General features: G+C 43.4%; 1 protein-coding gene across 5 annotated transcripts in view; it reads right to left on the minus strand.

Moving 5' to 3' along the window:
* The window catches only part of trpm7 (transient receptor potential cation channel, subfamily M, member 7), a 73,976-nt gene that overhangs the window by 1,415 nt on the left and 44,998 nt on the right, over positions 1-27,563 (minus strand). For 2 of the 5 annotated variants that reach the window (XM_080428843.1, XM_080428841.1), the window contains exons 20-40: positions 25,325-25,456; positions 24,885-25,136; positions 23,091-23,265; positions 21,039-21,171; positions 19,962-20,143; positions 18,024-18,156; positions 16,886-17,709; positions 14,776-15,069; positions 13,647-13,741; positions 13,147-13,243; positions 12,631-12,707; positions 12,134-12,171; positions 11,275-11,303; positions 10,912-10,965; positions 9,730-9,774; positions 9,288-9,353; positions 8,212-8,495; positions 7,555-7,637; positions 6,259-6,464; positions 4,865-4,916; positions 3,081-3,187 (exon numbers count right to left, since the gene is read on the minus strand). In XM_080428843.1, the coding sequence (XP_080284969.1) occupies positions 3,081-3,187; positions 4,865-4,916; positions 6,259-6,464; positions 7,555-7,637; positions 8,212-8,495; positions 9,288-9,353; positions 9,730-9,774; positions 10,912-10,965; positions 11,275-11,303; positions 12,134-12,171; positions 12,631-12,707; positions 13,147-13,243; positions 13,647-13,741; positions 14,776-15,069; positions 16,886-17,709; positions 18,024-18,156; positions 19,962-20,143; positions 21,039-21,171; positions 23,091-23,265; positions 24,885-25,136; positions 25,325-25,456 (3,358 nt within the window). Of the gene's footprint in view, positions 1-2,049; positions 2,090-3,080; positions 3,188-4,864; positions 4,917-6,258; positions 6,465-7,554; positions 7,638-8,211; positions 8,496-9,287; positions 9,354-9,729; positions 9,775-10,911; positions 10,966-11,274; positions 11,304-12,133; positions 12,172-12,630; positions 12,708-13,146; positions 13,244-13,646; positions 13,742-14,775; positions 15,070-16,885; positions 17,710-18,023; positions 18,157-19,961; positions 20,144-21,038; positions 21,172-23,090; positions 23,266-24,884; positions 25,137-25,324; positions 25,457-27,563 lie in introns of all 5 variants that reach the window. The other 3 variants (XM_080428844.1, XM_080428842.1, XM_080428845.1) reach the window with 3 other exon arrangements.

The following is a 27,563-nucleotide window of genomic DNA, read 5'->3' on the forward strand; positions in this document are numbered from 1 at the left end:
GTTATTATTTAGTCACGAGCTCATGTTAATACTTTTCAACGGTTCAACAGACAAACTTAAGCGGTTTCATTTTCACTTAAATATTGTGGCAACAATAGCAAAAATAGCCGATCTACAAGATCACAACAGGTCGTGTCACGCTGTGAGCTTGTAGATTGGCTGCGGAAATGTGGTAAATTTAGACACTGTTTCTGCGCCATTACTTGCAATAGTCCAGTGTTTTTTCATTTTTGGCCAGGCATTTGCCTAAAGCCTGCCCTGTACATTACGCCGGGCCTGCGTACGCATTGGTTGCTGTGGTAACAACATAGGTGCTTAATTTATCGTTGCTCTCGGGCAGAAACCTCCTATCTCCATATTTTAACTTTTTGTGTTTTTCCGTAAATTAATGCCCTACTTGATCATATTACTGGAGTGTCACACAAAAGTATCAGATCTACAAGCAACGCATTTTGAGCTTGTAGATCTGCTACTTTTGCTATTTTTGGACATATGAGGTTTCCACCCGACACAGGCGTTATACTCTGTCGCGTGACGGTCGCTTGGCTGAAATAGCAGATCTACAAGTTCCCAGCACGGAGCATTAGCTATTTCCAGGCGAGCGACACAATCGTACGACAAAGTATGAATTCATGCTTCAGAGTGTCCAGACTGAGACATGTTTAGAAATCAGATTCAAATCGCATGTCAAACCACCTAGGACACACGGACGGACAACCGGACACACGGACTGGATTCCTTGGATCATGACGCAACTTATAGGCCATGTTTGTGCCCGATTAAGTTTTCTGCCATAGTGCGTTAAAACAGTGGTTCTCAAACTTTTTCGTGCCAAGGACCCCCAAATTGATATGTATGTGGCCGCGGACCCCTACCTGAAAATATGTTGTGCCAGGAACCCCCAGAAGCAAAGATTTGTGTTAAAAAAAGATTTTAAAATGTGCACACATTTTGAAGATTTTTCAAAAAATGCAGATCTACAAGCTCATAGCGCGGCACTCAGTGCCACGCTATGAGCTTGTATATCTGTTATCTGTATCTGTATTAACACATTTTGCTGGGGACCCCCTGGCATCCCCCCAAGGACCCTTGGGGACTTTGAGAACCTGCGTTAAAACACACTTTTTGCTACTACCCCTAGAGATTTTGTCCAAAACTCACACAACTAACGGTGCACATTATCTCTGGGGTCATGTGATCAAGAGTTAGATTTTTCAGATCCCATTCCAAGTGGGTATAAGTTATAACCCAAGTTTGTGGGCACTGGGTAGGCAACCCGGCTAGAGTAGACTTTTCAAGTTCCATGTGTTTTTTTCCAATGTTCATACTTGATAAAAAACCAATCTGGAGAGGTCAAAAATCTGATTTGAACATAACCAGTCTGAACAATAACCTATGTGCTATACCAGTGGTTTCAAACTTTTTCATGTCAAGACCCTATCCTATATGATCCGGCCTAACTGGCCCATGCCCCCCTCAACATAATCCCCCTCATACCCTCTACCCCCAACTCCACCACCTGCAATACTCCCCCACTCCCACAAACCCCATATCCCCCAACTGCCAGCCCACACCTCTCAACCCCCCTAACTCAAAACCCCCTCCCACTTCAGGAGTCCCGAGTTGGTGTTGGCTAGACCACACTCTCGCATCGCAAAGACCCTATCCTATATGATCCGGCCTAACTGGCCTATTCCCCCCCATAACATAATCCCCCATAACCTCTACCCCCCAACTCCACCACCTGCAATACTCCCCCACTCCCACAAACCCCACACCCCCCAACTGCCAGCCCACACCTCTCAACCCCCATAACTCAAAACCCCATCCCACCCCATACCCTCATACCCCCAAATCCCACCCCACCCATTACCCCCACTCCCAGAACCCCCGGTCCCCATGCCCCCGACTAGCACACCACAACCCCCAAACCCCACCCACCCAAACCCTCATGCACCCCCCACCCCCCCAACAGCCACCCCACACCCCATGACTCCAAACCCCATCCTACCCTCATACCCCCCAACCGACACACCACAATATTCTCACAGGGTTGTTGGCTGTCATGGTGTTCACGTGTGATTTTGATCTGCAATTAATAAAAAATCACCACAATGACATTCACATCTAAGCAGCAATGACAACCTCTAACCACAAGTTCAAAATGTTCAACGCCAAATCTACGTTGAACCCTCGCATTAGACCACGGACAGCCTCTCAGAGTTACAGCCCCCTTAAAAGGTCCATTTGATTCCCAACTATCCATCATTTATCTGGGGACCCCCTGGAATAGCCAATTTAGCCAAACTATAAAATCGTTAAAGTGGTTAAAATTATTGTGACACTATATTAACACATCGATTGCCAAGATCGCATTGATGCGTTCTTTCAAATCCATCGCTTGAGTGCCAGCAATTCAAAAGAACGCATTGATGCGTTCTTTTGAATTTTCATTGTTTAATCTGTGATCGCACGGCTCTGTTTATTTCTGTTTAACACTTTCGTTTTCCACTTACGTCACACTCACCCGGAGCCGGATGTAAAAAAAAACAATCATTTCCGGGTCACATTGTTTTTCTCCCGTCATTTTCGGCCAGAATAAGGAAAAACACGTTTTTTCACACGGTATAAAAAACGAACGGACAGCTCAACTTCTATTTTATTTGGTCCGGGTGACTAACAGTCATCGTCGTAGTGTATCACATCGTTTTCAGGCCGATCAGCGGACCAGGGATTGTCGAAAACGTCACATCCTGTGAATGACCGGATATGACGTGGGCCTGTTTGGGAGGGGGCGAGCGAGGTGATCAATGTGTGGATTTGCTGCTCTCTACTGGTGGAACTGTCGTATGTGCTTAACACCATAATCAGATAATTTATTTGAATGAAAAATTACAAAATTAAAAAATTAAAAAACACGCAAATTGCTGGCACAGGGGTGAGTACATTATGAATAAACTCTGGCAGTCAATGTGTTAACAGACCCCACTTTGAGAACCACTGCTATAGGCTAGCGTGTTTCATCTGTTGGGCTGTCAACACTGGAATTTGCTCAGAAGCTACATGGGATTGTCCCTCACCAGGAAGTTTGAGTTTCCTGCAGCAGGAGTTGCAGTGGTGTTTCGCACGGAAGTTCCTGATGGCGTCGTCCCCCAGGTTGGCAGGCCCAAAGATCATGTCATATGACCTACACAGCATCAACACAACAGTACTTTAATAGTAGTAAATACATTCAAATAAAATCAGGTGAAAAGGGTTTAATAAGCAGAAGGGCTGCAAATGGTCTGTAAAAAGGTAAGTTTGGTAATTTAGGAAATTTGCACGATAAAAAAACAACAACATTGCACCTTTTAACTCATTCACTGCCACAATTATTGCTGGCCGCGTTTGCCCACTGCCAGAGATTTTTCATTTAAAAAAAAAAGTACTCAGGAGCCGAGATACAGAATTTTTAAGTTTTAAGTTAACAAGGAAGTGGATGGGAGTGTAGATCTTTAAACAATCATATCTCCTTGGTCTTTGGGTCAAATTTGAAAAAAAAACTAAAAAAAAAAAAAAAAAAAAAAAATTAATTTTTTTGAAAAAAAAAAAATTACGTTTTTTACGTCAGTGGCAGGATTGGTAAACGGGACGAATTACGTTTTTTACGTCAGTGGCAGTGAATGAGTTAATAGTGATCTTATTTTCGGGGGAAATACATATAAAATCAATACTAGGTCTTATGGCATGTTTTGGTTAAAAGCAGGCCACGCCCACTGCATAAAAAACACGCCCCCCTTAAACGCCATGCCCCCTAAAACAGCATGCCATGCCCACACCAAAACCAAACAAGGTTGTTGCACTTTGTAAGTTGCTCTGGATAAGCTGCACTTCCATTTAAATTGAGTTATGGATCCGAGGGACTTTCAAAACCCTATTGCCTCCATCGTCCTAGCGCTTCACTCTCCCTGTACTCCTTTCTTGGCAACTTCTTTCTCGATTGATGCTAGCGACTGACCAAAATATGTCTACTATGCACACATCTGTTGAAAGGTGCAGTCACTAGGTTTGCCAAGCGCTAAAATAATTGTCCCCCATCCTGATGAATATACAAGGTGAAATAAAATAAAAAATCGAAGAATTGTCAAAAGCAGCTAAAATAGCAAATGTAGCACATCACGATGCATCACATTGTGAGCTTGTAGATCGGCTATTTTCAGTATTTTTTCTAATCGGACTAAAGTGATTAAGGGTCCCGGTTTGGGTTTTTGATAAGGTCACCCTACACCAACATCAGCCGCTTCCGAGTGCAACTGGTCCCTGTTTGGGAACACTCACACCAAGGTACACAACAGGCTGACCAATGCAAGGGTTCAGAAAGCAGTGGCAGTTGAGGTAAACTTGCGGCTTTTTGAGCCTGACCCAGAGCCATCCTCAACAAGCTGGGATGCTGAAGATGAGGCACGAGAGTCAGACATCCACCAAGTCCGTGGAGAGGATATGGAGCCCTGAGAGTAGGGGTGCAACAGTTAATCCAACTATCCATATGAAGAATAATCTATTTTAATAAGACTAGACCGGTCTAGTCTTGGACTGGGCGGCGCGCAAGTCGGGATTACTGTACACCCGTTTGTGCAACACTCCACATGTTGTCTGACATGTTAGAGTCTCAGGCTTGTCTCGCATTTTCTCACAAGCCGCCATTTATATTGGCCAATCATTGAAGCCGACGGGTCGGGTTAGCCAATCAGGCAGAGATATGGGCTCCAATGACAACACCTTTGTCATTTCTCATAAATTCCCGTTAATTCTACCCTGAATATTGATGTTAAGTTTGCAAACCCTAGAGCCACATCATGCTTATATGTAATGTCAGACTACTCACCCCTTCTCACCGCTCTTTATGACGGATGGATCCGTCAGAATCTCCCCAACACCTATGAAAGCACACACATATCATCACTGTAACCAATGGTGGAAGAAGTACTCAGACGCATTGTGAGCTTGTAGATCAGGTATTTTCACAAGAGAGTACCCATTTATCAGCTTAAATTGTGTAGTGTTCCAGTTCCAATTTTGTCTGCTCATTTCTTTGTGTCATCACTTCCAATTTCACTTGTTTATCCTTTATCCTTTGTGAGTTATCTCTCCTAATTGGATAAAATTGGTATCCGGCTGAAAATGCATTTTCTGTATTTTAACAAAAACCCTACCTTTAAGTACAGTACTTGAGTATTATGTACTTAGTTACTTAGTTACTTTCCACCACTGACAGTAAACTGTATATACCGCAGGGTTATAGTAAACTGTATATACCACAGGGTTTCTCTCAAGACAAGTCAGTAGACATGGTGGCAAGTATCTTTTGATGGGAGGAGGGGCCAAATGTCAACAGACAGATGGCAGCATAAATCATAATAGTTTCTATAATAACAGAATCACATGGCAGCATTAAGCATATTGTTTCTATGATAACATAATCACAGACAGAAGTTATAATAATAAATAAATAAATAAATAAATAAGAAGTTATGCGATCCCAGCATCATATATTTTTCACAGCAAGGTCAACCTTGACTAGAGGTATGCATAATGAGGCCTTTGCCTTGCATCAAATGTCAACTATTGCATTGGGGATCTCATATAACAAGTTTATTACAAGGCTTGGTTGAATGCTTGATTCTGATGGGTCAATCACTGAATTCAGCAGTCTGTTACTTTTCAATAATGGCCGCCGTTATCATTAACAGACCACTGCAGACAATGCACCTCCATCAATCAACTAGTTGGACTACTACTAGACCTCACACCTAGGACTCGCCTAATCACTGCTCAATTTGTAAGGGTGGGATGGTTCAGGGTAGAGGACAGAGTACAGCAACTTGCAATTGGCCTGGTCTTCAAGATACTCAAGGGACTAGTGACCATGTACCTGTCGAACTATGTCACTAGAGTGAGTAACGCCCATGGGCACAACACAAGAGGGAGCTCCACTGATCGCGTTTCCCCCCAAATTCGGCACAAACATGGGAATTAATGGATTCTACTATTCTCTATTCTATGCATTTCTGGTGATGAGCTTAGACTTTTTACAGGGGCCAGTTACGAATTTAATTTGAAAGAGAGTAAGTAGTCACACTTTTGTATGACTGTTGGTAGGGCGTTCCACTAGCCTGCTAGCGTTCCACATTTTGGTGGCATAGCAGTAGCAGTTTAACCCCTTGTTTGAGCCAAATCTGGGTTGTTGTTGAATGGAAGCCAGGTGCGTGTGGGGCTCACCTTGCAGGTCCAGCACCAGCAGCTCTCCTCTGGTGTACTCGTAGGTCCAGTGGCTGAAGGCCAGCATGGTCTCCTCCAGGAGGTTGGTGGGGACGATCTCATCACCGTTATTATTGTTGAACTTCCTGAACTCTCCGGTGATGCATTCCTCAATGGCGAACCACTGGCCAGCCGAGTGACAGTACAACAGAAACACCTCCAGGAACCTGTGTGTGGACGCAAGAATAACAACGGCCTTCAAAAGAGGGAACACACACACACAAACTCGTCAAAAGCTTTTTTTTCCATTGGTGCGTTTTTTCTTCTTCTTTTTTTCGGATACAGGATAATTGCCCCTAAACATTGTGGGCATAGATATAGAAACCTAGATACCTCATTGGCCTCTGCAGTTCGTTGGAGTGACCTGTTTGGTATGGTGGCCGCCATACGCGCTGTGATTGGCCAGTGCCCGTCCCCCCCGGAAATTGGGGGAACGGGCACTGGCCAATCACAGCGCGTCTTTTCCAGGACTTGTCAGAATCTAGCTGTCCCACCCCCACCTGCCTCTCATTGGCATACTGAACGCCCCTTTCTGTGACGCACGCGGAAATTTCAAGCTGCCCCCCAGGAACAAAAGCTTCCTTGCCCAGGAAGCGGAAGCGCGCCCGCCGTGCCGAAGCTTCAGAGCCAGAGGAGGCGTCTACCTTTATATGTCTATGATTGTGGGCACCTCAATGTTAAATTGGCTTTTTTTTTTTTTTTTTTTTTTTAACAATGCTAATATTTCATGGTCATTATGGCCATAAACAAGAAGTTGAAGGGTAAATCTAGGTCTGATAATTATGTACCGTGCATGTTCAAATCATGTATACTTCAGACCATTTTCCAAAGCATAGATTTATTCTTTTTGGGCGGTGAAACCGCCCCTATAAGTGAGGTTTGTTGGGCGGTGAAACCGCCCCTATAAGTGAGGTTTGGATATTTGTACATCAAATCCTGCGCTGTGATAGGCCAAAATGTACCCCGCCTAACCCTGCACCGTTATTGGCCAATCACAGTCTATTCAGGACTGTGATTGGCCAGTGTCACATGACACATGTGCATAGCCCTATATAAGAAACCATAACTTAAAAAAAACAAAAAAAATGTTTTTTTAAAGTTATGGTTTCTTCCATCATAAAGAGTGTTTCAATAAATGTATTTATTTTTTGTAAATACACTAGCAAGACACCGCCCACGTGATTATTATTTTTTTTTTACATTTTGGAAAAAATAGCCAATTTAGTATCCCTTTCCACCACTGACAGCTCCATGTACCTGGGGGAGTAAGGGATGGTCTTGGGTCTGATTTGGTTGAAGGCAAAGGTCAGCTTCTGAGCAGCGCGCTGCTGTTGAATTTCCTGTAATGACAAACATTTACACAAGGTCACATCAAGTTAAGTTGAGTGTGTGTGTGTGTGTGTGTGTGTGTGTGTGTGTGTGTGTGTGTGTGTGTGTGTGTGTGTGTGTGTGTGTGTGTGTGTGTGTGTGTGTGTGTGTGTGTGTGTGTGTGTGTGTGTGTGTGTGTGTGTGTGTGTGTGTGTGTGTGCGCGTGTGCATGTGCATGTGCATGTGCATGTGCATGTGTACTCTTAGGAGAAGGATTAGACATTTAGAGGTTATGTTTAGGAGTTAGGATTGGAGTTATGCCTGATTTATACTTCGCTATGGGCCAGTGTCGTGCACAGATCTGTTTCTATTTTTGGCTTTATGGTCAGGGTTAAAAATGCCATTCATAAAATCACCTTCCTAAATGATTGATGTCTTCACAGGTATAGTAATACAAATGCATGTGTGTGTGCACACGTTCGTGTGTCTGTCTGTCTGTATGTGTGTGTGTGCATGCGTGTGTGTGTGTGTGTGTGTGTGTGTGTGTGTGTGTGTGTGTGTGTGTGCCTCCTGAGATCCCCCATGAAGTTATACATAGGCCCTCACCCTGAGACAAAGGTGCAGCACGGTGTCATCTTTGTAGATGCTCTGCCAGGTCTGGACCACCTCCGGCAGGAAGGACTTGACGATGTAGAGGTGTCCAGGCTTCAGGATGTCGTACTCAGACCAGGTGCAGAGCACCTTGAGGGCCCGCCGCAGCCCACCACCCATCTCCTCCTTGCTGAGGAACTCGATCTTGGCACAGAGGCCCCGCTGGGCCCAGGAGGACATGCTGTTGTTGATGGTGTTGGGGGAGCTCTCCTCCAGGCGGTACACTGTCACTGGCTCACCTTGAGGGACGCAAAGCACCCACAGGGTTGGTTGTGTCAGGGCTCACAATTGTAGGTATCGTCGCTGTCGGGTGGAAACCTTGTATATCCAAAACTGGTACTTTTCAGGAAATGGAAAAAATCCAAAAATTCCAATGGATCCAATTGGTGTGTGCATTGCTTGTTAGTCGCGCGAAACCTGGCAACCCTGTGGCTGCTCCAAACCTGGCAACCCTGTGGCTGCGTGGCTGCTCTGTTGCAGACAGGCAGAGGCACAGGCACGGTTTTAACTCGACGTAGGACCCGTATGAAAGACGGTGCACACGCACAGCCTCGCATGCACGCCACTGCCAAATGTATAATAGGATATACATGTAAGTGTAAGTGATAACAAATTTGCAAGAGCAAGTCTCCTCCTGCTTTAACTAAAGACAGGACAGCAAGATTATCAACATGAGATTTAAAAGAAAGGTTTTTGACTATACACCTAAATATGTATAGGTAGTCACAATCTCAATGCAAGTCCCTTGAAGAGTTAGGATAGAAAGGAGAACAGCTGGAACCTTCTTTTTGTTAGGGAAGGTTCTGGAATGGCTTTGTTTGCATACAACACCAGTAGATGGAACAAATGCGACTGAATAGTATTGAATGCAGACTGCAGGTTCTTCAAAGCCAGGGCAACATTATACTGCATGTCTATTGAAGCAGGAGGTCTCTCCACAATTACCATCATAATAACTCACTAAATTATAAATTCTCAAGCCGTTTGGTTCGTTACAAAAGTCTCAAATTTAATATATAGCAGGGTCTTACCTCTAGGGGGCACCGGAGTAAAGGGGATACTCTGAGAAAGCCTCATGAGGTTATTACGCTCCACAGCTAGAGGAATAAACACACAACATGCATATCAGGAGAAGACCCACACACAAGCATAATTTACATATATGGAGAGTGCATTACAGTAAGGAGTCTTTACAAAGGGCAGTAACTTTTATTCACCTTGGGTGCTGATTGTTTAAAAAAAAAACGAATTGCCCTTCTTCCTATTTTTACCTAGAGATTACAACAATGGCTGCTAAGTGGTAAAGATTGGCCAGTAAGATAAATAAACTAGCCATCCATTGTTGAAATACTGTTACTGTTAATTTCCAACCCTTAATTTACACTTTACATAATGACGTATAAATAGATTTATAAGTGCTTAAACCCTACATATACTTCAATAAATCAAGTGATTACGGTATATGTGACTCACCTGAGTACTGGTAACTCTCCATGGGCTTAAAGGGGGAGCCGATAGCTGGAGTGGAAAGGAGAGATTACATACAGTACATTAAATGTGTATGCTCAAGCAATAGGCCACAAGAGGCCATGGTTTACCGTGGAGTTTACCACAGCTAAGAGGCGTCGGACGCCTGAGGCGGAATGACGTCGACCCACTTCGCTGTTGTAAACTCAAGGTAAACCACAAAATCATGTGGCTTATTGCTTCTCTAAAACATCCAATCCTCAGAGTTGGGCAGGTGCTGGGCGAAAAACTATATATATATATATATATATATATATATATATATATATATATATATATATATATATATATAATTAAAAATCACTCGCACACTGATGGGCTCCATTGCAGTGCAATAAAACCTGTCCGCAATGGAGCCCAGCAATGTTTGTAACACGAAAAACACAGATACACTGTAGACATGATCTTTTCCAGGTGATTTGCAAAAAGAAAAGTCAACTACAGTGTTTCCAGATGCACATCCTCAACATTAAAACCAACCCAGGGCTGCTTTATATTTCACACAATTCTTTGCATTGAATGAGCATGTCAACCAACGTCAGTCAATGATCTGTAGTGCCAAATGCCTCAGTCCACTTGAGGGACCAACCCCCTGATCCGTTACAGCACCTGCCAGTAGATGGTGTTATTCCACTCCTTTACAAGAAGACCTGTACAACAAATTGCACCCAAGGGTGCAGGTGTTGTGCACCGAAAATAGCCGATCTACAAGCTCACAACGTGCCGCATTCAGCTATGGCCACCCAAAAAATTGACAGTGGCTCACTGCTAGGTGCCAGCTGGGCCTGATTTATACTCTGTCATTTGATGCTCACTTAAAATAGCTGATCTACAAGCTCACAAGTGTGAGGCGTTGTGAGCTTGTAGACGGTTATTTTTGGCGAGCAATTACATTTTTTCATAATGACAGCTGAGAGATACGGGAAATGCAGAGAGAAAAGGGGAATGACATTCAGCATGGCTGGCTGGGAATGGAACGTGGTGCATTATGTGCCCATGTGGTACTGTATGCACCCTAACCACTTGTCTATCGGGACACCCCGACCTTAAATCCTTTAATAGAACACAAATACAATTTCAGGCTCCAGAGTTTAACAAGAAAAGGTTAGTAAATCAAGGATGACTCACAGTCCTTCCTGGATCCCAAGTGGCCATGTCGGGACGTGTAGAGACACACTGCAGCTGGAAGCACACACAAACATTATCATCCCACACACACACAAATATCATTTTGCTTGTAGATCGGCTATTTTCGGCTTCATGATTAGGGTTAAAATGGCAAAAAATGTGTAAAGATTATATTCATAAAATTGTCGTCCTAAAATGCTGATGTCCTCATAAGTATAGTAGTGTGTGTGTGTGTGTGTGTGTGTGTGTGTGTGTGTGTGTGTGTGTGTGTGTGTGTGTGTGTGTGTGTGTGTGTGTGTGTGTGTGTGTGTGTGTGTGTGTGCGCGTGCAGTCAGACTACGTCAGTGACAGTGTTTCTCTTACCATTTAGGGCCTCTTCCCCAGGGGCTCTTCTGAGACACACATGGACACAGAACAAAATAAACATACACTTAGAGAACCAACTAAACACAGGATTCATAATAAACCACTCTATTTTCTGTTTCTTCTTTAGAGCCTGAAGTTTTACGATATGCGTGTTGTATATTTGTATTGCGTGTGTGTGTGTGTGTGTGTGTGTGTGTGTGTGTGTGTGTGTGTGTGTGAGTAGTAAGTAAGTAATTGGCTTGTAAAGCTGCCTTTTTGTTGCAGAATGTTCACATATTATGACATGCCCAAAATAGGGACACTAGGGCAGTGGTTGTCAACCCTTTCTGGATCAGGGCCCATTTGAAAATCTTGAAAGTATTTGCGGCCCACCCATCTGCCCACTTGTTAAGTGGTCAGATGGGTGGTCCGATCAATGGAACTAACGTAGTATTGTTTAAGTTATCTATATCACAATGAAAACTCATTTTTCAAGGTTTTAAAGAAACAATACCATGACATATTTGTTTAAATTAATGTAATATTATCATTAAAATCGTACTGTTTTGCCAAATATTGGGGGGGGGGCGCTTGCAATATCCTCATGGCCCACCAGTGGGCCCTGGTCTACAGGTTTGGAATCGTTGCATTATAGGATGTGCATGTTGTATAGGAGTCACATGTGGTTTCCAGTTCAAACCTGCAGCTGAGACAATGAAATGAAGCTATGGGGAACAGGAACAGAAAACAGGTATTCCACCTTCTGAAAACTGGGACTACGGTTATACACAGAGCCTAATGTGTGGGTTGTTTATGTGCGTGTGTAGGCGTGTGTGTGCATATGGCAGGTGGTGTTTGTGAATAGCAGAATACTCACAGGCTGCTGGCTTGGGCCGACTTCACCTGAACCCTTTCCTGCAGTAGAACGAGAGAAAACACACGTACAGTCAATTACAAAGGCTTAAGTCTTACAGTAAACACCAGTGGTGGAAGAAGTACTCTGATTTGTTACTTAAGTAAAAGTAGACTGAATTAAAAAACGTTACTTAAAGTAAAAGTACAAAATAATTGTACTTAAAAGTACCAAAAGTAAAAGCTCTCAACATGTCACGATGCAAAGCGTTGTGAGCTTCTAGATCTGCTATTTTTAGTAGTTAGAATTGGGGTTTTGTATTAATAATAAAAATAATGTTTGTACATAATTGTGATGTGGGTGTGAAGACTTAGACTGTAATAAATCCTTCAGTTTAACATACATCCTTTTGTGTTCTGACTGGAGTGGACATTCTGTGGAGGTTGCCACCGGTAATAAGTAATCAGCTCATCAACATATTATTAATAATTCACACAATTCGTTAAAATCAGTATTCTGACCAGCATAGCAGCTCTGGGGTCCTCGTGAACAAGGATGTCTTCAGCCGACACTCGGCTCCTCTCTTTCTTTTTCAGAGCTACAGAGAAAGACAAGAATAATCCTAATCAATAGTCGTGAAAGCTGAAATCCATAATTTTGCGTGTGAATAAAGCAGTATTTTCTATTGCAGGCTCTACCTTGTTTACCCCCGGGGAAATTATTTATATTTACAAGCCAAGTAGACATACAGGTTTGTAACCCTGAGAGTGTACAAAGCCCCCTACATGCTTCCCATGCAAAGTAAGAACTAGTTCGGACAGGGTAGGTTAAAACTTTTTTTTCAGAAAAAAGTTCTTAGGTTGGATGGATTATGACTTAATGCATACTAACTCAGGGGCCTTGAAATTAAAAAAGTTTGAGAACCACTGCTCTATTGGCTCAGTGGGGGAACAAAATTCAACAGTTGTGCGGGGGACCCGGGTTGGAATCACCACTGGGCGTGAAAGTTACAGGCCCCTTGTTACCCCTTTACTTACTAGAGTCGGGGTGGAGGAGGGCAGGACTTCTGTCAAACTCTGTGAAGCCAGCGTACGAGTTGACCACCCTGATATGACCCTGACCTTCAGAATGACCCTGAGAGAGACACATTCACGTTAAGGGGATAGGAAGTTCTCCCAACTGTTGATTTTCAGTGTGAAACACATTTTTTGTAGCAGTTATAATGTTAATGAAATATAAAAAAACAATTTCACAGGTGAAATGAGAGAAGACTGAATTACTGGATTACTCACTTGAAATTCAGTGTACCAAGAAAATATATTTTATTTTTGTTCCATTCTTTTTTTAAACTGTGTAATTTATTTAAGACTTAAATGTGATATTTCACAATTGTAATCTTTTCATCCAGGACCTGCAGATGTCCTGTTAAATGGCAAAGCACTGCAGGACTCAAAGAAAAAGGCCTTGATGACAGAGCACACAGTGGTATAGGGACAAAGTAACAGATTCACACACGCACGCATGCACCAAACAGTACCTGTTGTCTGTGGCGTATGACTGGGCTCTGCTGTCTGCTGGAGGTGGACAGGTCTTTAGGAGATGAATGCTGGAGTTCCATACTGTCTCTATGTCCTGAAGAAAATTAAAATAACACTGTGATGAGCTCCATACTGTCTCTATGTCCTGACTACATTAAATAATAACATTGTGTGCACGTCAGTGGTAAATTGGCATTTATTTTTCCAAAATGTAAAAAATATTAACAATTTGGAAAATGATCTGAAGTCGTGTAAAGTATATACACTTTGAAAATGCTTGAACATTTGACATTTAAGGCCTAATATTTCTTCAATTGGTACAAATTGCTACAAAACCTGTGGCTAGCCAGTCATTGTGGGCATAAACAAGAAGTTGAACAGTAAATTTAGGTCTGATAATTATGTACCGTGTTCAAATCATGTATACATTACATTATTTCAGACCTTTCTCTTTTTACACAATGTTTAGGTGGTAGAAATGGTCGAAAATGTGTGGATTGATGTTTGCCACCATGCTTATAGCTAGAATTCACAAATACTAAGATATACATTTCCATAAGTTTGTTTTAGTCTATTTCGAGTACCGCAGTTGTAGGCTTTATATATGAAAGTCTAATAAAAAAATGTCAAAACTTTTTTTTTCCAGAAATAGATAAAATAGCTGATTTGTATTGTGATGCATTGTGAACTATAATGCCATATGATGAAGTATATAGGAATTTGTGGTTAAGTTGAATAGAAAAACTAAATACAACTACATGATCTTTTCAAATCAATTTCCCTTTGATTTCTATATGGCAAAATGGCACCCATGTGGTACAGTACTCTAAGTAGATAAAAACACACTCATGAAGAACTCATGTCCTCATCTTCAAATGTCAGACAAATCCATAACCGATCATATTAATAGGGTAACAAACGTACAAACAACCGATCACTCATGCTCCAGTCAGGTCACAGCCCTTCAGAAACACCCAACAGAGGAACAGAACACACAAAGCCCAGACAAAGACAGACAGAAGCTTGGGAAAGGAAACCGGAAAAGGTCCCCTGGGACCCTGATGATCTAGGGGTCCCATGAGGCCCCAGCACCCAGCATACGCAGCCCTGCGCTTCATCGTCTCAAACCTCTGGTCCCGTTTGGCTCTCTGGGCCTCGGTGTCTTGGTAAGCAGGTCCTCTGACCTGCTCTGCCTCAGTCGGGAGGCCGTTGGTGGGGCCGCCGCTTCAGACGCACTGCCCTTTTTGTTCTGCCGTCGTCCGCGGTGTCTCCTGGGCACCGCAGCAGGGGCTAGGGCACCACCCTGGGCCGATGACAAGGTCATCGGACAGACAGCCTCGGGAGCCAATGGGGCGTCAGCGACTGATCTGCCCTCGTCGTCCACGTTTACCAACCCCCCTCCCCCCTTCCTCACCAGGGTTTCTGCAGGTTCAGGTAAGTTACATTTAAGAACTTTTAAAACTTCTCAATGCCACTCAGACTTAAATTAAAGCACTTAAACCCTAGCATCCCTATTCACGGGGAGGGGGGCTTTGGCCTTGTAGCTGATCTACAAGCACACAACATGTGATCTATTTTCAAAGAGATTTAGTGTAGCAATGATAAATTCATAAAAATAACATAACTGTCGTTCATGGATTTGAACTACCGGTAATATAAAGTGGTTAAGACCACTTTATCAATAACAAAAACATTACAAAATAAAAAATATATTTGACCTGTCTGTGGCATTTTAAGCATGTATTTAAGCCTTTTTAAGGCCTTATTTTTTAAATGCATTCATTTATAGACTTTTTTGTGGGTCCGCAGAAACCCTGCCCACTCCCCTGTCTGTCCTGGCAAGGTTGTCAGTGCAGCAAGCAAGCAGAGAGGGGTAGCAGACACAATGACAACAGTAGAACAGTGGCTCCCAACCATTTTTCCTTGGAACCCCCCTTTCTTACATCTGACACGAGCTGAGAACCCCCACACATACACGCACCCACAAACGCATGCACACGCACACACACACAATCTTGTGCATTTCAAACATGTTATGCACCTATGTACTTCTTGTATGACTAATAGTAATTAGGGCTTTCACGACTACAGATTTTTACAGGTCGACTAATTTGACCCAGTGGTAGTCGACTAGTCGAAATTTACATAAAAAAAAAAAAATGTTTTTTATTTTTTATTTTTTTAGGGGGGCATTGTTTTAATGCCATCCTACTACTATATTACTATTATTATTATCCTCCAGCCCTTATTTTTATGGCGTTTTAAGGGAAGCGCTTCTGGCACAGCAGCGTCTCCAAGGATCCCCATTGCCCAATAATAGGCTTTTATTGGGCATACTTTTGACCCCCTTTTGATAAAAAATAAAGTCAGGAGGATAATAATAATAGTAAGATGGGCCATTAGCGTAAGTTCAGCATGTGCTCTGAAGCAGTTAAGATCACTCTGTTCAGAGCTTACTGCACACCATTCTACACTGCCCACTTGTGGTCAAGGTACAAAAGAGCTAGTTTTCAGAAACTGCAAGTTGCAATGAGAATTTTACTCAAAAGGCCTAGATGGAGCAGTGCAAGTGAAATGTTTGTGGCTGCAAGAGTCAATACTCTCCAAGCTGTTCTTAGGAATCTAATGCACAGATTCATGTGCCGTTTGGATGAGTCTGAGAATAGCATCATTGTCAATATAAATAATCCTGTGAAGTCTTAGGAGACATTGGCTTAACTGCTTGTATTTATAACCGTCCCAATTTATTGTGAAAAGGACTCTTTTTAATTCATGTTTATTGTTGGAGTCTGTATCTGTATGTATCTATGGACCTTGAGTCTGCAATAAAGCATTCATTCATTCATTCATTACTATGGCATTAAAAATATATATATATTCAACTACTCGACTAGTACCAACAAGGTCGACTAGTGGTTATACTAGTCGACTAGTTGGTGAAAGCCCTAAAGTAATACAATAATTTTTCTTTAACCTTTTTGGAAAAACTTTGGAAAATGTTTAACGTTTTTACACGACCCCAAAAATGTTTAAAATGTTGGACTATCTCCAAATAAAAGGCCTCACGTCCTCTTGTGATCTTTGACGCCCCCACCCAAGGGGGGGCCGGACCCCAGGTTGGGAACCACTGCAGTAGATGCACGCACGCACGCACACACACACACAACCACACACAGTGTTCATTCTTCCACCGCTTTCTCTCCACCTCCACATGCTCAGCCTTCCCTTTTATACTCACCCACAAAAGCCCCGAATTCTACCGTGGTGCTGTCTGGCTGGATGGGATGCTGGTACAGCCCAGCGAGGGCCAGTTCTGGGTGGCTGGAGCCGCTGGGCTGGGATGGGGTGCTGCTGACATAAAAATGAGCCCCGGGGGAGGAGGGCACGTTGGGCAGGCTGGAGGGGGAGTCGGAGAGGCCCGGCTCCTGTGGACGGGTCAGCTGCCTCTGGGTGAAAGAGTGGCCTCTGAGACGCAGCTCTGGAGGGGTCAAACCGGCCACTGTGGCACTGTGGGCAAAGGCACCGGCGCTGCCCGAGGAGCCAGCCTCCGCAGCTGCTGCGTGCCCCTGCCCCTGCCCGGCCAGCCCCCTCCTCTCTGGGCTAAGCGTGGGGTTCGGGTTGGGGTCCAGCCCCAGTCCCGCTCTCCGGCTGCTGCTCCCCACGAGCATCCCTCTCCCTGCGTTCCCGCTCCCGAACAGAGACTCCGCAATGCTGCCTCCTGCCTGCGGGAAGGAGGAGGAGGCAAAGGAAGAGCCAAAGTAGGCCCCTACGCTACGTTTGCCCCCTAGCAGAGAGGTCTTAGAAAGAGGCCCGGCGTCTGTGCTGGAGCCGGGGCCAAGGCTGGGGACCACGTTCTTGGAGAGACTGAGTTCCCTGGTGATCTGGTTATGGACGTGGCTGGCTTCAGAGGCTCTCTGTGCCGTTAGGGCCTTCAGCGTGTCCACAGTAAGAGCGGACAGGTCCTGGAGGTGTCCGATCTGAGAGTCCAGTGTTTGCAAAGAGCGTTTGATGAAGTTAACTCTGTTTCCGACCTCTTTTAGCTGGATGCACATTGTCTCAACCCTGCGAGCAGAGAAAGGACATGGATCAGATTTCCACACCACAGAACACAGAGGAACAACACTTTTTAAATTGAAAAATGTGAAATAAGTCATGACTGTCCTGTTAAACGGTGCAGGAGGAACGGTTTAGCAGATCTAATGTTTTATTTAAGTGTATCAAGCCACATAAATACAGTCCAGGCTCACAAGTTAATCTTGGTGTAGTACCGCTTTGATCTTGTTGGTTTAAAATAATGTAAACTCTCAAAGCGGGGTATGGGGACCCCCCTGGGGTCCTTGAGGGGGTCCCCAGCTAAATTAGTCAATATTTGGCACCTGTCTGAAGTGAGGCGTATGCGCTCGTCGCTCCCTGAGTGGAACTGATCGTCTTTCTCGTGGAAGTAGCTCTCCATACACTGCTCCTCAAAGTCATGCAGCTTCTTCTGGTCCTCCTCAGTCAGAAACAGCTCTGTAGGACAGAGGAACACAGCCTTACCATTATTTTACTACAAGTAAGACGCGCGAACGCTGGAAGCGAACGCAGCTCGAAAATAACAATAAGAAGAATCGAAAGGAATGAGCAATTGTAGAGAAGTGGGTGGTACAGTGAAATTAGTGAGAACAGGGCCGCCAGAAGAGTTTGTGAAATGTGTTTGGTAAGTGGAGCTTACTATGCAACCGTGCTCGTTTAGGCATGTTGCAGGCTGTTGTGCATTTTAATCAGAGCATCGTCTACATTCCTGGTTTTGCACTCTGGCGCACTCTGGCGGCTGCACACAGGCAGTGCACGCACGTGAGTCACATGGGGGCGCGAGCCAATGAGAGCGTGGCTGCACACAGAGACACACACACACAACCCGAGCACGTGGGCGGAAAGTGGCATGTCAAGTGGCATGAGCCTGCAGAGAACACTACTAGCCATCATTGTGGTAGGCTTTCATACAAACAGCTGATCTGAATCTGAATGTGAAACCTCTGTGTCAAGTCCAATCTTATCACAGATCGATGAGATAGAATTGTAGCGCAACCCAGTACTTGAGTCAAAGTATAGATATTCCTGGTCAAATACAACTCAACTAAAAGTGAAAGTTGCTCTGTCTAATTTGTACTTGAGTTAAAGAACTGGAGTACTTGCTTTTAAAAATACTTAATAGTTTTTAAGAATGCTAAGTACAAATTACTATATACATTTTCTTTCTCTTCTATTAATGCGTTTTTTATTTATTTACACAAAACATTAATATTTTCTAGAAATCTCCCAAAAATTATAATAGTGAAATGAGCAGATCTACAAGCTCACAACACAGTGCGATGCGTTGTGAGCTTGTAGATCTGCTAACTTCCCTATGTTTGAAGCTACCACGTACCTGCCTTACGTACCCACCAATCTCACATGTCATTTCACATGTCAAGCTCTCTGATGGTTTGTTATTTGTCCAAGAAATGCTAGTTAGTTAATGAATCCATCCAGGAGAGTTACAGCGGTATTGATAATTACCAGACTGTGGTGGACGGCTTATAACACAGTGACTTACTACTAGGGATGCAACAACCTACCAAAAACGCATGATACATAGGGGAAAAAAAGGAAAATAAATGACTAAAATCTGTAGGACACAACAATTCATTTCCCATTCACATGTCATAACATGAGCTGTGAGTGTAATATAGCTGAGTAGCTTTTGAAGTCCGACCATCTGAGGTTAATGAGCTGTACTCTGCTTGTTGGAGGCTCTGTGTCACTTGGTACAGAGTTGGTAGCGCTTGATGACTAAAACATATAATGTCTGAAATTCAGTGTTTGTTTTCCGTGAAAGATCGCTACATTCCATGCAGCTGCCATTCCCAATGACAAAACAAACATAACATAATGGATGCAAGACTGGGGGTGTAAGAATGGGGAATGTGGTGATGGTGGACTTTAAACTTGTGTCACATTGTGCTGTGTTTAGTTTAATATTGAATAAAACTTGCAGTGAGGCTGGAGTTAGCCTGCCCTAGAAGCAAGCGTAGTGCCACAAGAAACTAGGATCCAGGTAAACCAAAAACGTAGCATCAGTCTAAACAATAATACTAAACGCGCCCTCAAAGGCAAACTTTTTATTTATTTAAATTTTAAACGTTCTTTAACGGAATGGGTTCCCAGATTGACCAATTGCTAGCATCAATCGAGGCAGAAGGTGGCAGGAAGCGGTACGGGGAGAGTGAAGTGCTATTGGATGGACCAAACTGGGGTCCTTGAAATGAAAAAGTTTGATAAATCACTGTACATACTTGGTCCGTAGATCCTCTCCTTCTTCCTCTTCCGACACATACAGTAGAAAAGAGAGTAGACGTGGCACAGCAGGATGAAGGGGGGAGGGAGGACAGGCTTCTCATGGTAGGCCATGATGAAATGGTAGCGCTGGTACTTCCACACCAGGTTAGATATGGACTTCACTTGCAGATACACATTACTGGAACCAACAAACAAGAGGATAACATCATGACCACAACACGGGAGAGAACACACTTCTTCCAATCAGCACGGGACAGAACACAACACAAATAGTCCGATCCATAAAGTCAGTCAGTATTGTAGGGCTATTATTAATTCATAAATAGACATAGTCATCGTTGACCGATATGAAAAACATTCAGGAATCAAGGTCCCTTGGCTGCTGGCAGCCTGCACAAGAAATATGATGCTGATGATCGCCTAGATAATAGGCATTTACAGTAGCGTTCCAAGGCGATCAGGTGAAACTAGGCCCTAGTAGTTTGGAGGTTGATCTGCAGACACACAGACAGGAGAACAGACGGGACTGAATGCAATTATTTATGCCTGGTCTAGATAATTAACCACTTATGCCCCATTTTATACTTTAGCGATTCGAAAATTGACGAACTGCAAGCTTGTGATCAGGCTTGTGGTCGTTGTTAGCTTGTATATCTGCAATTTTCGGGCAGGCCCAGGGACCCCCAGGGGTCCTTGAGAGGGTTCCAAGGGGATCCCCAGCTCAATGATCGATAGTTAGGAACCAAATGGGATTTAATCTCATATAGTAGTTCTCAACGTGGGGTCCAGGGACCCCCAGGGGTCCTTGAGAGGGTTACAGGGGATCCCCAGCTAAATAATTGATAGTTAGGAACCAAATGGACCCTTACAGGTCTGTTACTCTGAGAATGTACGAATGGAATCAACTGGAGCCTTACTGGTCCATTTGGTTCCATTCATACACGCTCAGAGTAAAGGGGATCCATGGCCTCTAACGCATACCAAACTTAGGGACCATGAAAATAGACTCATTTGAGAACCACAGTCGTTCATACAGCATTCTAGCGGTCTTTGCGTACACGCCAGGGTCTTACTTGAAGAAGGCGATGAGCAGGTTGACCATTAGAATATATTGTACAAAGAGGTAGACTGCTTGTAGCAGAGGAGTCAGCCACACTCCTGCCGTGCACAGAGGCTTGACCGCTGCCTCACTGTTATTGGCACACACTGTGGAGAAAGGGCACATTATACACATTTATAGAGACACACACAATCATCGACTTGAGGTGTGAGCACGCTGATTTCAAAACAGAAGCTCCATCAGGAGCGGTGCACAGGCAAACAATCGCATGGCTCGACAAAATGGGTTTCTACTTTCTACCATTTGGTTTTGAGAATGAGGGCCGGGTGATACGGACAAAAATCAAATATTTCGTTATTTTTGACCAAATACCTTGACATACGTAGATAATGTGGCGATATTGTGAGTATGATCATTGGTGCTTTCACACAATTTTTATAATCATCAGTAATGCCTCTATAATACCTAAGTGGGGCAAGGCATATAATAGAACGGCTATCAGTCAGGCAAGTTCAGAAAATTGCATAACTTTACTAATACAGTCTTTAATAATCAGCAAAAGATAACATATTACGACGATATCCAGACAATATCTAGTCTCATATCACGATCAGGGTTTCCGCTATAGGCAATGTTTTGGCCGGCCACCGTGACCGGCAAGATTCAACTTTTCTGGCCAAGAGGATAAATTAAATCGGCCATAATATAATAAACGCATATACTGTACGTGCAGTGAGTGAACCACCCAACTGAACACCTTGTTGCATTTAGCGCAGCGCTTCTTTCCACTTTATCACAGATACAATCTGCATTTATAGTGTCCTAAAGCATATCTACTCCATCATGTAGAGGTGTCTCTTGCCAAAAAGAACAGAATAAGTCAGGAGGACAGATGAGTGATCTGCTTGCGTGAATAAACAAGCTTGTCCAAATAATAATAACAATGATAAAATAATAAAGTAGCATTTTCCCAGCCGGCCACGGTGGCCGGCAATGATTATATTTAATGGTCAATTAACATTTAAATTGGTCAATGGCCGGCAAATACAGCCTAACGGAAACCCAGGTCACGATATTGGTATTATGTCGATATACTGCTCAGCAGCCCTACTTGAGAATAATTTGAATTACCATCTAGTTGATATTTAATAACTAGCATTTGGTTAATTTTCCCCATTCGATACACAAAGTGTGACTTGTCTACTGCCCGATTGTTACTTGGTTTCGTGCCGTGTCTTGTACAGAAAATAGCAGAGTTACAAGCTCGCAGCAAGTCACAGCGCGATGTGCGCTTGTAGATAGGCAATTTTAACTATGTGATACCGCCGCGCAAACCAAGTAATAAATTCCCCTTAATAAAAGCATGACGAATGGTCGCTTCCTCACTTCTGATCTAAGCTCATAATGCCTGCGGTGCTGTGGTGAGTGTGAGTATGTGAAACCTCAGGTTGCCAACTCGGGTCATGGAGCAAAGCCAGGTGTTTTGTTCTAGCCTTAGCTTCAAACGCTCCCGATTCAACTGGTGATCACTTAATCGCAGCCTTTTATCCAGATCACTTAACAGTTGAGTCAAGTCCGTTGAATGCTGCGGTGAAGCAACACGCCCTCTGCTGCCCCCCCCCCCACCTTACCCGAGAGACCAGAGTTGGCTCTCTCTTCTCTCTGTGCAAACCTTGTTTTGTGAGACAGAAAGAGACCAATGTTGTCTCTCTCTGTGTGTATGTGTGTGTGTGTGTGTGTGTGTGTGTGTGTGTGTGTGTGTGTGTGTGTGTGTGAACCTTCTGAGAGAGAGAGAGGTTCTCTCTGTGTGAACCTTGTTCTGTGAGACAGAGAGACCAGAGGTGACCATCCCTCTCTCTGTGCAAACCTTGTTTTGTGAGACAGAGACGGAGAGAGAGAGAGGCAGAAGGAGTAGTGCGGGGGCGCGATGATGATTAGGTCGTCGTGGTTTTGATTTGATAGTGGGGTATTTTCAGTGACAATCAGCTGCCATGCTGTGGTGAGAAGCTTTGAATAAAAGCGTCCTTACCATCATAATCTCCCTTACCATCCTCATCAGCCTTACCATCGATTTCATAGGCATACACTTCCCCGTACATCATCCAGTACGGTTGGAAGACCACGTCTTTAGCCAGTGTCCAGCTGGGCTCCTCGTTTGGGTACAGAATGGCTTTCCTTGGCACACCATAGCTCAGCAGGACTATGGCCATTATTACTACAATATAAAACATGTTGGCGACCTGGAACACATGTTAGATGTTATTGCCAGTACTGTATGTAAACGTGTTAGTGTGAAGTGTTAGTGTGAAGCGTTTTAACTTGAGTAGAACATTTCTGTTTTTAATATAGTTCACATACCTCATATAGGACTTCAACTGTTGGTAACCACCAATATGGCTGAGCTAGGGACCCATAATCAGGACTGAATTCTTAAGATTTGTTTTGAAAACCTCCGGAAAAAAACTTACTTTGTAACCAATACACGGGTGGTTTTTGGTAGATTCTGGAAATATTAGACTCAGATATGGTCTCATTATTGTTTCGTCTTAGATGCTAGTATTTTGAGTTGTTTCTCATCTTTTATTTGATCTGTTACCTTATTATCAATATTAAGGAGATTTATAAATGTTAAATTGACAGTAATGACTCTGGATCCCAGACTTCTAATCAATAGAATCTAATGGAATGAAACCTCACCGAATGGAAAGGAAAAATGGAGCCTAAAACAGAATCCACAAGTCAATGTTCGGTTCAAGCAACATTTCAAGCGGTGGCACTGAACATGGATGTGTGAATTCTGTCTTGGTTCAACTAAAGCTTATGATGATGACTGTCTGTACAAAACCCACAACACGGAGGGGATTAGACCTGAGAATTAGTGGTCAGTGACTGATAGTGGTTGGGCTGGTGGTAAAGTCTGGTAGTTGTTAACGGGTTAGGAAAACACAATGCTTACAGTACCTGGTCACAGAATGCGCACGAACAATGCTGTCTAGAGTGCAAACGTCCAGATTAAGATGATCAACCATTTTGTGAACGCACAAACATAGCGACAACTGGACAGTAAAAGTAGTTTTCTATATCGTCAGATAAGCTCAGAACATTCAATGGCATTTGAAGAACTACACTAGATGTAGGGCTGGGCAATTAACCGAAAATATATCGAAACTGATATTTAGAACCGATAACAGACTTAATCTTGCTCATGTAGGATAATCTAATAATCCAGAAGCAGCTTAATTAAAACATTTTTTTTAATAATTTCTTATCCTAAACCCATTAAGACCTGAGGCTGATTCAACATATGCCTTCTAAATCAGTAGTTCTCAAAGTTTTTCGCGGCAAGCTCCCCCAAAATGATATGTATTTGGCCGCGGACCACCAGCTGAAAATGTTTTGTGCCAGGGACCCCCAGAAGAGAAGATTTGTGTTAAAAAATGTATTTAAAATGTTTCAAACACTTTTAAAGATTTTTCAAAAATGTTCAGAAATAGCAGATGTACAAGCTCACAGCGCGGCACGAAGTGACGCGCTGTGAGCTTGTACATCTGCTATTTTTGAGAACCACTGTTCTAAATCCTAAGAGTTTTCTGAAAAACTCGCTATACAGCAATATATACAGCTAAGATCTAAAATGACACAGATGTGTTCCCGGTTTTAATGGGTAAAAAAGCAGAACGAATAGATTTTTTATAATCAACTAATTCGAATTAGTCTGATTAGCCACTTAACCTTGTATTATCCTTTGTCTTACAATGTAGTACAAAATAATTGTGATATTGAATTGAAGTCATAAAGCCCAGCCCTATAAGAAATTATACACATGTATCGTACATGGCTGATGTTAAGGCCAACTCACCATTTTGGCAATCATCATAACGTATGGTCCTGCTTGCTGGTTGACGGCCAGGATATCAAGGAGACGCACGTACCAGAATATGATATTAAGACAATAAACTGTCCTCCCCCCGACAAAAGTGTCGTCTCCGCCCAACCTCAGGCCAAAGCCCAGGAAGAACGTCAAAATGGCCAGAAAGTCAGAAATGTTGAAATAGTCACTGAACCACACTTTGATCTTCTGACTTATCTTTCCCGCTTCAGACATAAACATCTGGAAAGAAAAAAGAAAAAAGAAAAATCAGTATCAGAATCTGTTTAATGGTTTTCTGTTTAATCTGTTGATCTTCCTCAGTCTGAGGAAGATCTACCAGGTTCGAACATCACCTAGGTGGTAACCAAAAAAAGCTTGATCCAGTGTGAGGACCTCTTGTTCTCTTTCAGGTGTTGGGTTGAACCCACCTCTCTGATCTTCTCCACGGCAGCGGTGAAGATGTAGAGGATAACCACCCACTCCTGAGGAGAAGGCCAGTCTGGTGGCATCTTCACCAGAATCACATAGGAGTAGAACATCAGGAAACCCAGGTAGAAGAGCTGCTCAGAGGAGACACACAACCAGAAGGATAAAAACCTAGAAGAAGTACTCAGATTATACAATCGAGGTGGTTGTATTTGGTCTCCCTGCTCTTCTATTGAGACGTTTAGATCCTGTGTCTGGTTTGACAAGGCTGGTTGACACGAGGTACTGCCTGAAGGTCAAGATTCAATTTCACCCCTGAGCAAGCAGGTAGACGCCATCATCTCAGTGGTTAAAATTTCAGCACTCACGCAGGAGATCCGGGTTTGAATCCAGGGTTTGAAGGACAGGAAGCTTATAGAACAATGTACTTTAGTGAAAGTGCAAAAGTATTTCTTTTTTCTTCATTGATCATGAAAAACATACATGCAATATGTGTTTTGCCCAACTTGCACATACTGCCCACTTGCAATATCCTTGTGGCCCACCAGTGGGCAGGTTGGGGAATCGCTGAGCTAAACAAGCCAGACCACCGGTATGGTCCTTTAACACAATACCAGACCTGATGGAAATAAGAACATACAGACTTGTTGTTAAGAAGTATATCATCATAAGCTAGTCCCATATGTTGACACATTGGGCTCAAATACATCAACAAACATTGTTGCTGTCGGATGGAAAACTTATGTGCCCAATACAGTTAACTTTTCAGGGGAAAAAAAAGGAAGAATAACCTCTATTCCAATGAATCCAGTGTAGTTATAATTTAGCCACAAGCCCTTGTTAATGATTTTCATTGGTTAAATATTTATAAAACCCAACATTTCAACCATGTTCAACTGGTGTCTCTATTTTGGCCATGTCAAAATCCACTTAATGTGGATTCAGTCTATAACAGGGGGGAAGTGACTGTTGTTGTGATGATATAAAACAAAACTGAGCAATCCCAGAGTGGGGGCCTCCCTTTCTAAGATATTTATAGAAGAGGTCAACAGAGCCGGTCTCCAAAGGGACGGGATCCCATCAAGGCACTGTGAGGCCAGGACAACATTGCCTGCCTGTTCCGTTGGACCTCTGTGAGTGTGTGAGTGTGAGAGAGAGTGTGTGTGTGTGTGTGTGTGTGTGTGTGTGTGTGTGTGTGTGTGTGTGTGTGTGTGTGTGTGTGTGTGTGTGTGTGTGTGTGTGTGTGTGTGTGTGTGTGTGTGTGTGTGTGTGTGTGTGTGTGTGTGTGTGTGTGTGTGTGTGTGTGTGTGTGTGTGTGTGTGTGTGTAATGCGGTTGTGTGAAGAGAGCTGTGTGGGAGAGACATTTTTCTCTGCTTTCTTCCAAGCCAGATTCACATTTCTCTACAAAACACATTTTGTCAGTGGAGAGAGGAGGGAACAATACCTCATTATGTTGTTGTTTTTTTAAACACTATTTTACAACATTTGTGAATTCAATTGTACTTGTTCTCCACACTTACGTATGCATCTCTGTGCATGGACACAAACTTGACAAGTCCAGTCTCTTGGTGTTAACGTCGTAAGGTCAAACTACGAGGGAAAATTGCCGAAGCTTGACGCGCAAGCTCTGAGATGTTGGGGGAAACACATTCAGGCATTGACGGTATCTCTATATGTGGTAAGTCATTGATTGAGCGCTGCCTGGAGGACTGGCTCATCAGTGCTGAGATCAGGGCTGAGGCAGGCATAGTGTGTGGAGATAAGCCCTGAGCGGGGCTTCATTATGTGGATGAGTGCTTTTCACTGATGCTATCGATACAGCCACAGCACTGAACGGTGCAGCAAAAACAACCGTGTCTGCCCGTTACTTCTAAACAATGATGCCTGGGTCCCTGGGAACCGGCCTCAGGCCTACATACAGGTGTGTGAGAGAGAGAGAGAGAGAGAGAGACTAAAGGCCCTTGCACGGCGGTGCTTACGTAGCAATGTTAGCTATGTTGGAAGTTCACTCATTCAATCCTGTGTCCTGTGAGCACAGTTTTCATTTTTGGCTCGGAAAACAGAGCAAGCAAAGCGGACAAATTCAGCATCTCATGAAAATGTCGAGGACTGACTCCACGTTGCTATACAATCCACCGCCTCGTACATTATACCGTACTATCCTGTATCGTCTAGTCCAACAATAGACCAGACCTCTCACGTAAGCATTAGGTACTGTATACGTTAGTCATATAATGTGG

Source organism: Gymnoscopelus braueri, assembly GCF_963280865.1.
Source record: "Gymnoscopelus braueri genome assembly, chromosome: 1".
Taxonomy (NCBI): domain Eukaryota; kingdom Metazoa; phylum Chordata; class Actinopteri; order Myctophiformes; family Myctophidae; genus Gymnoscopelus; species Gymnoscopelus braueri.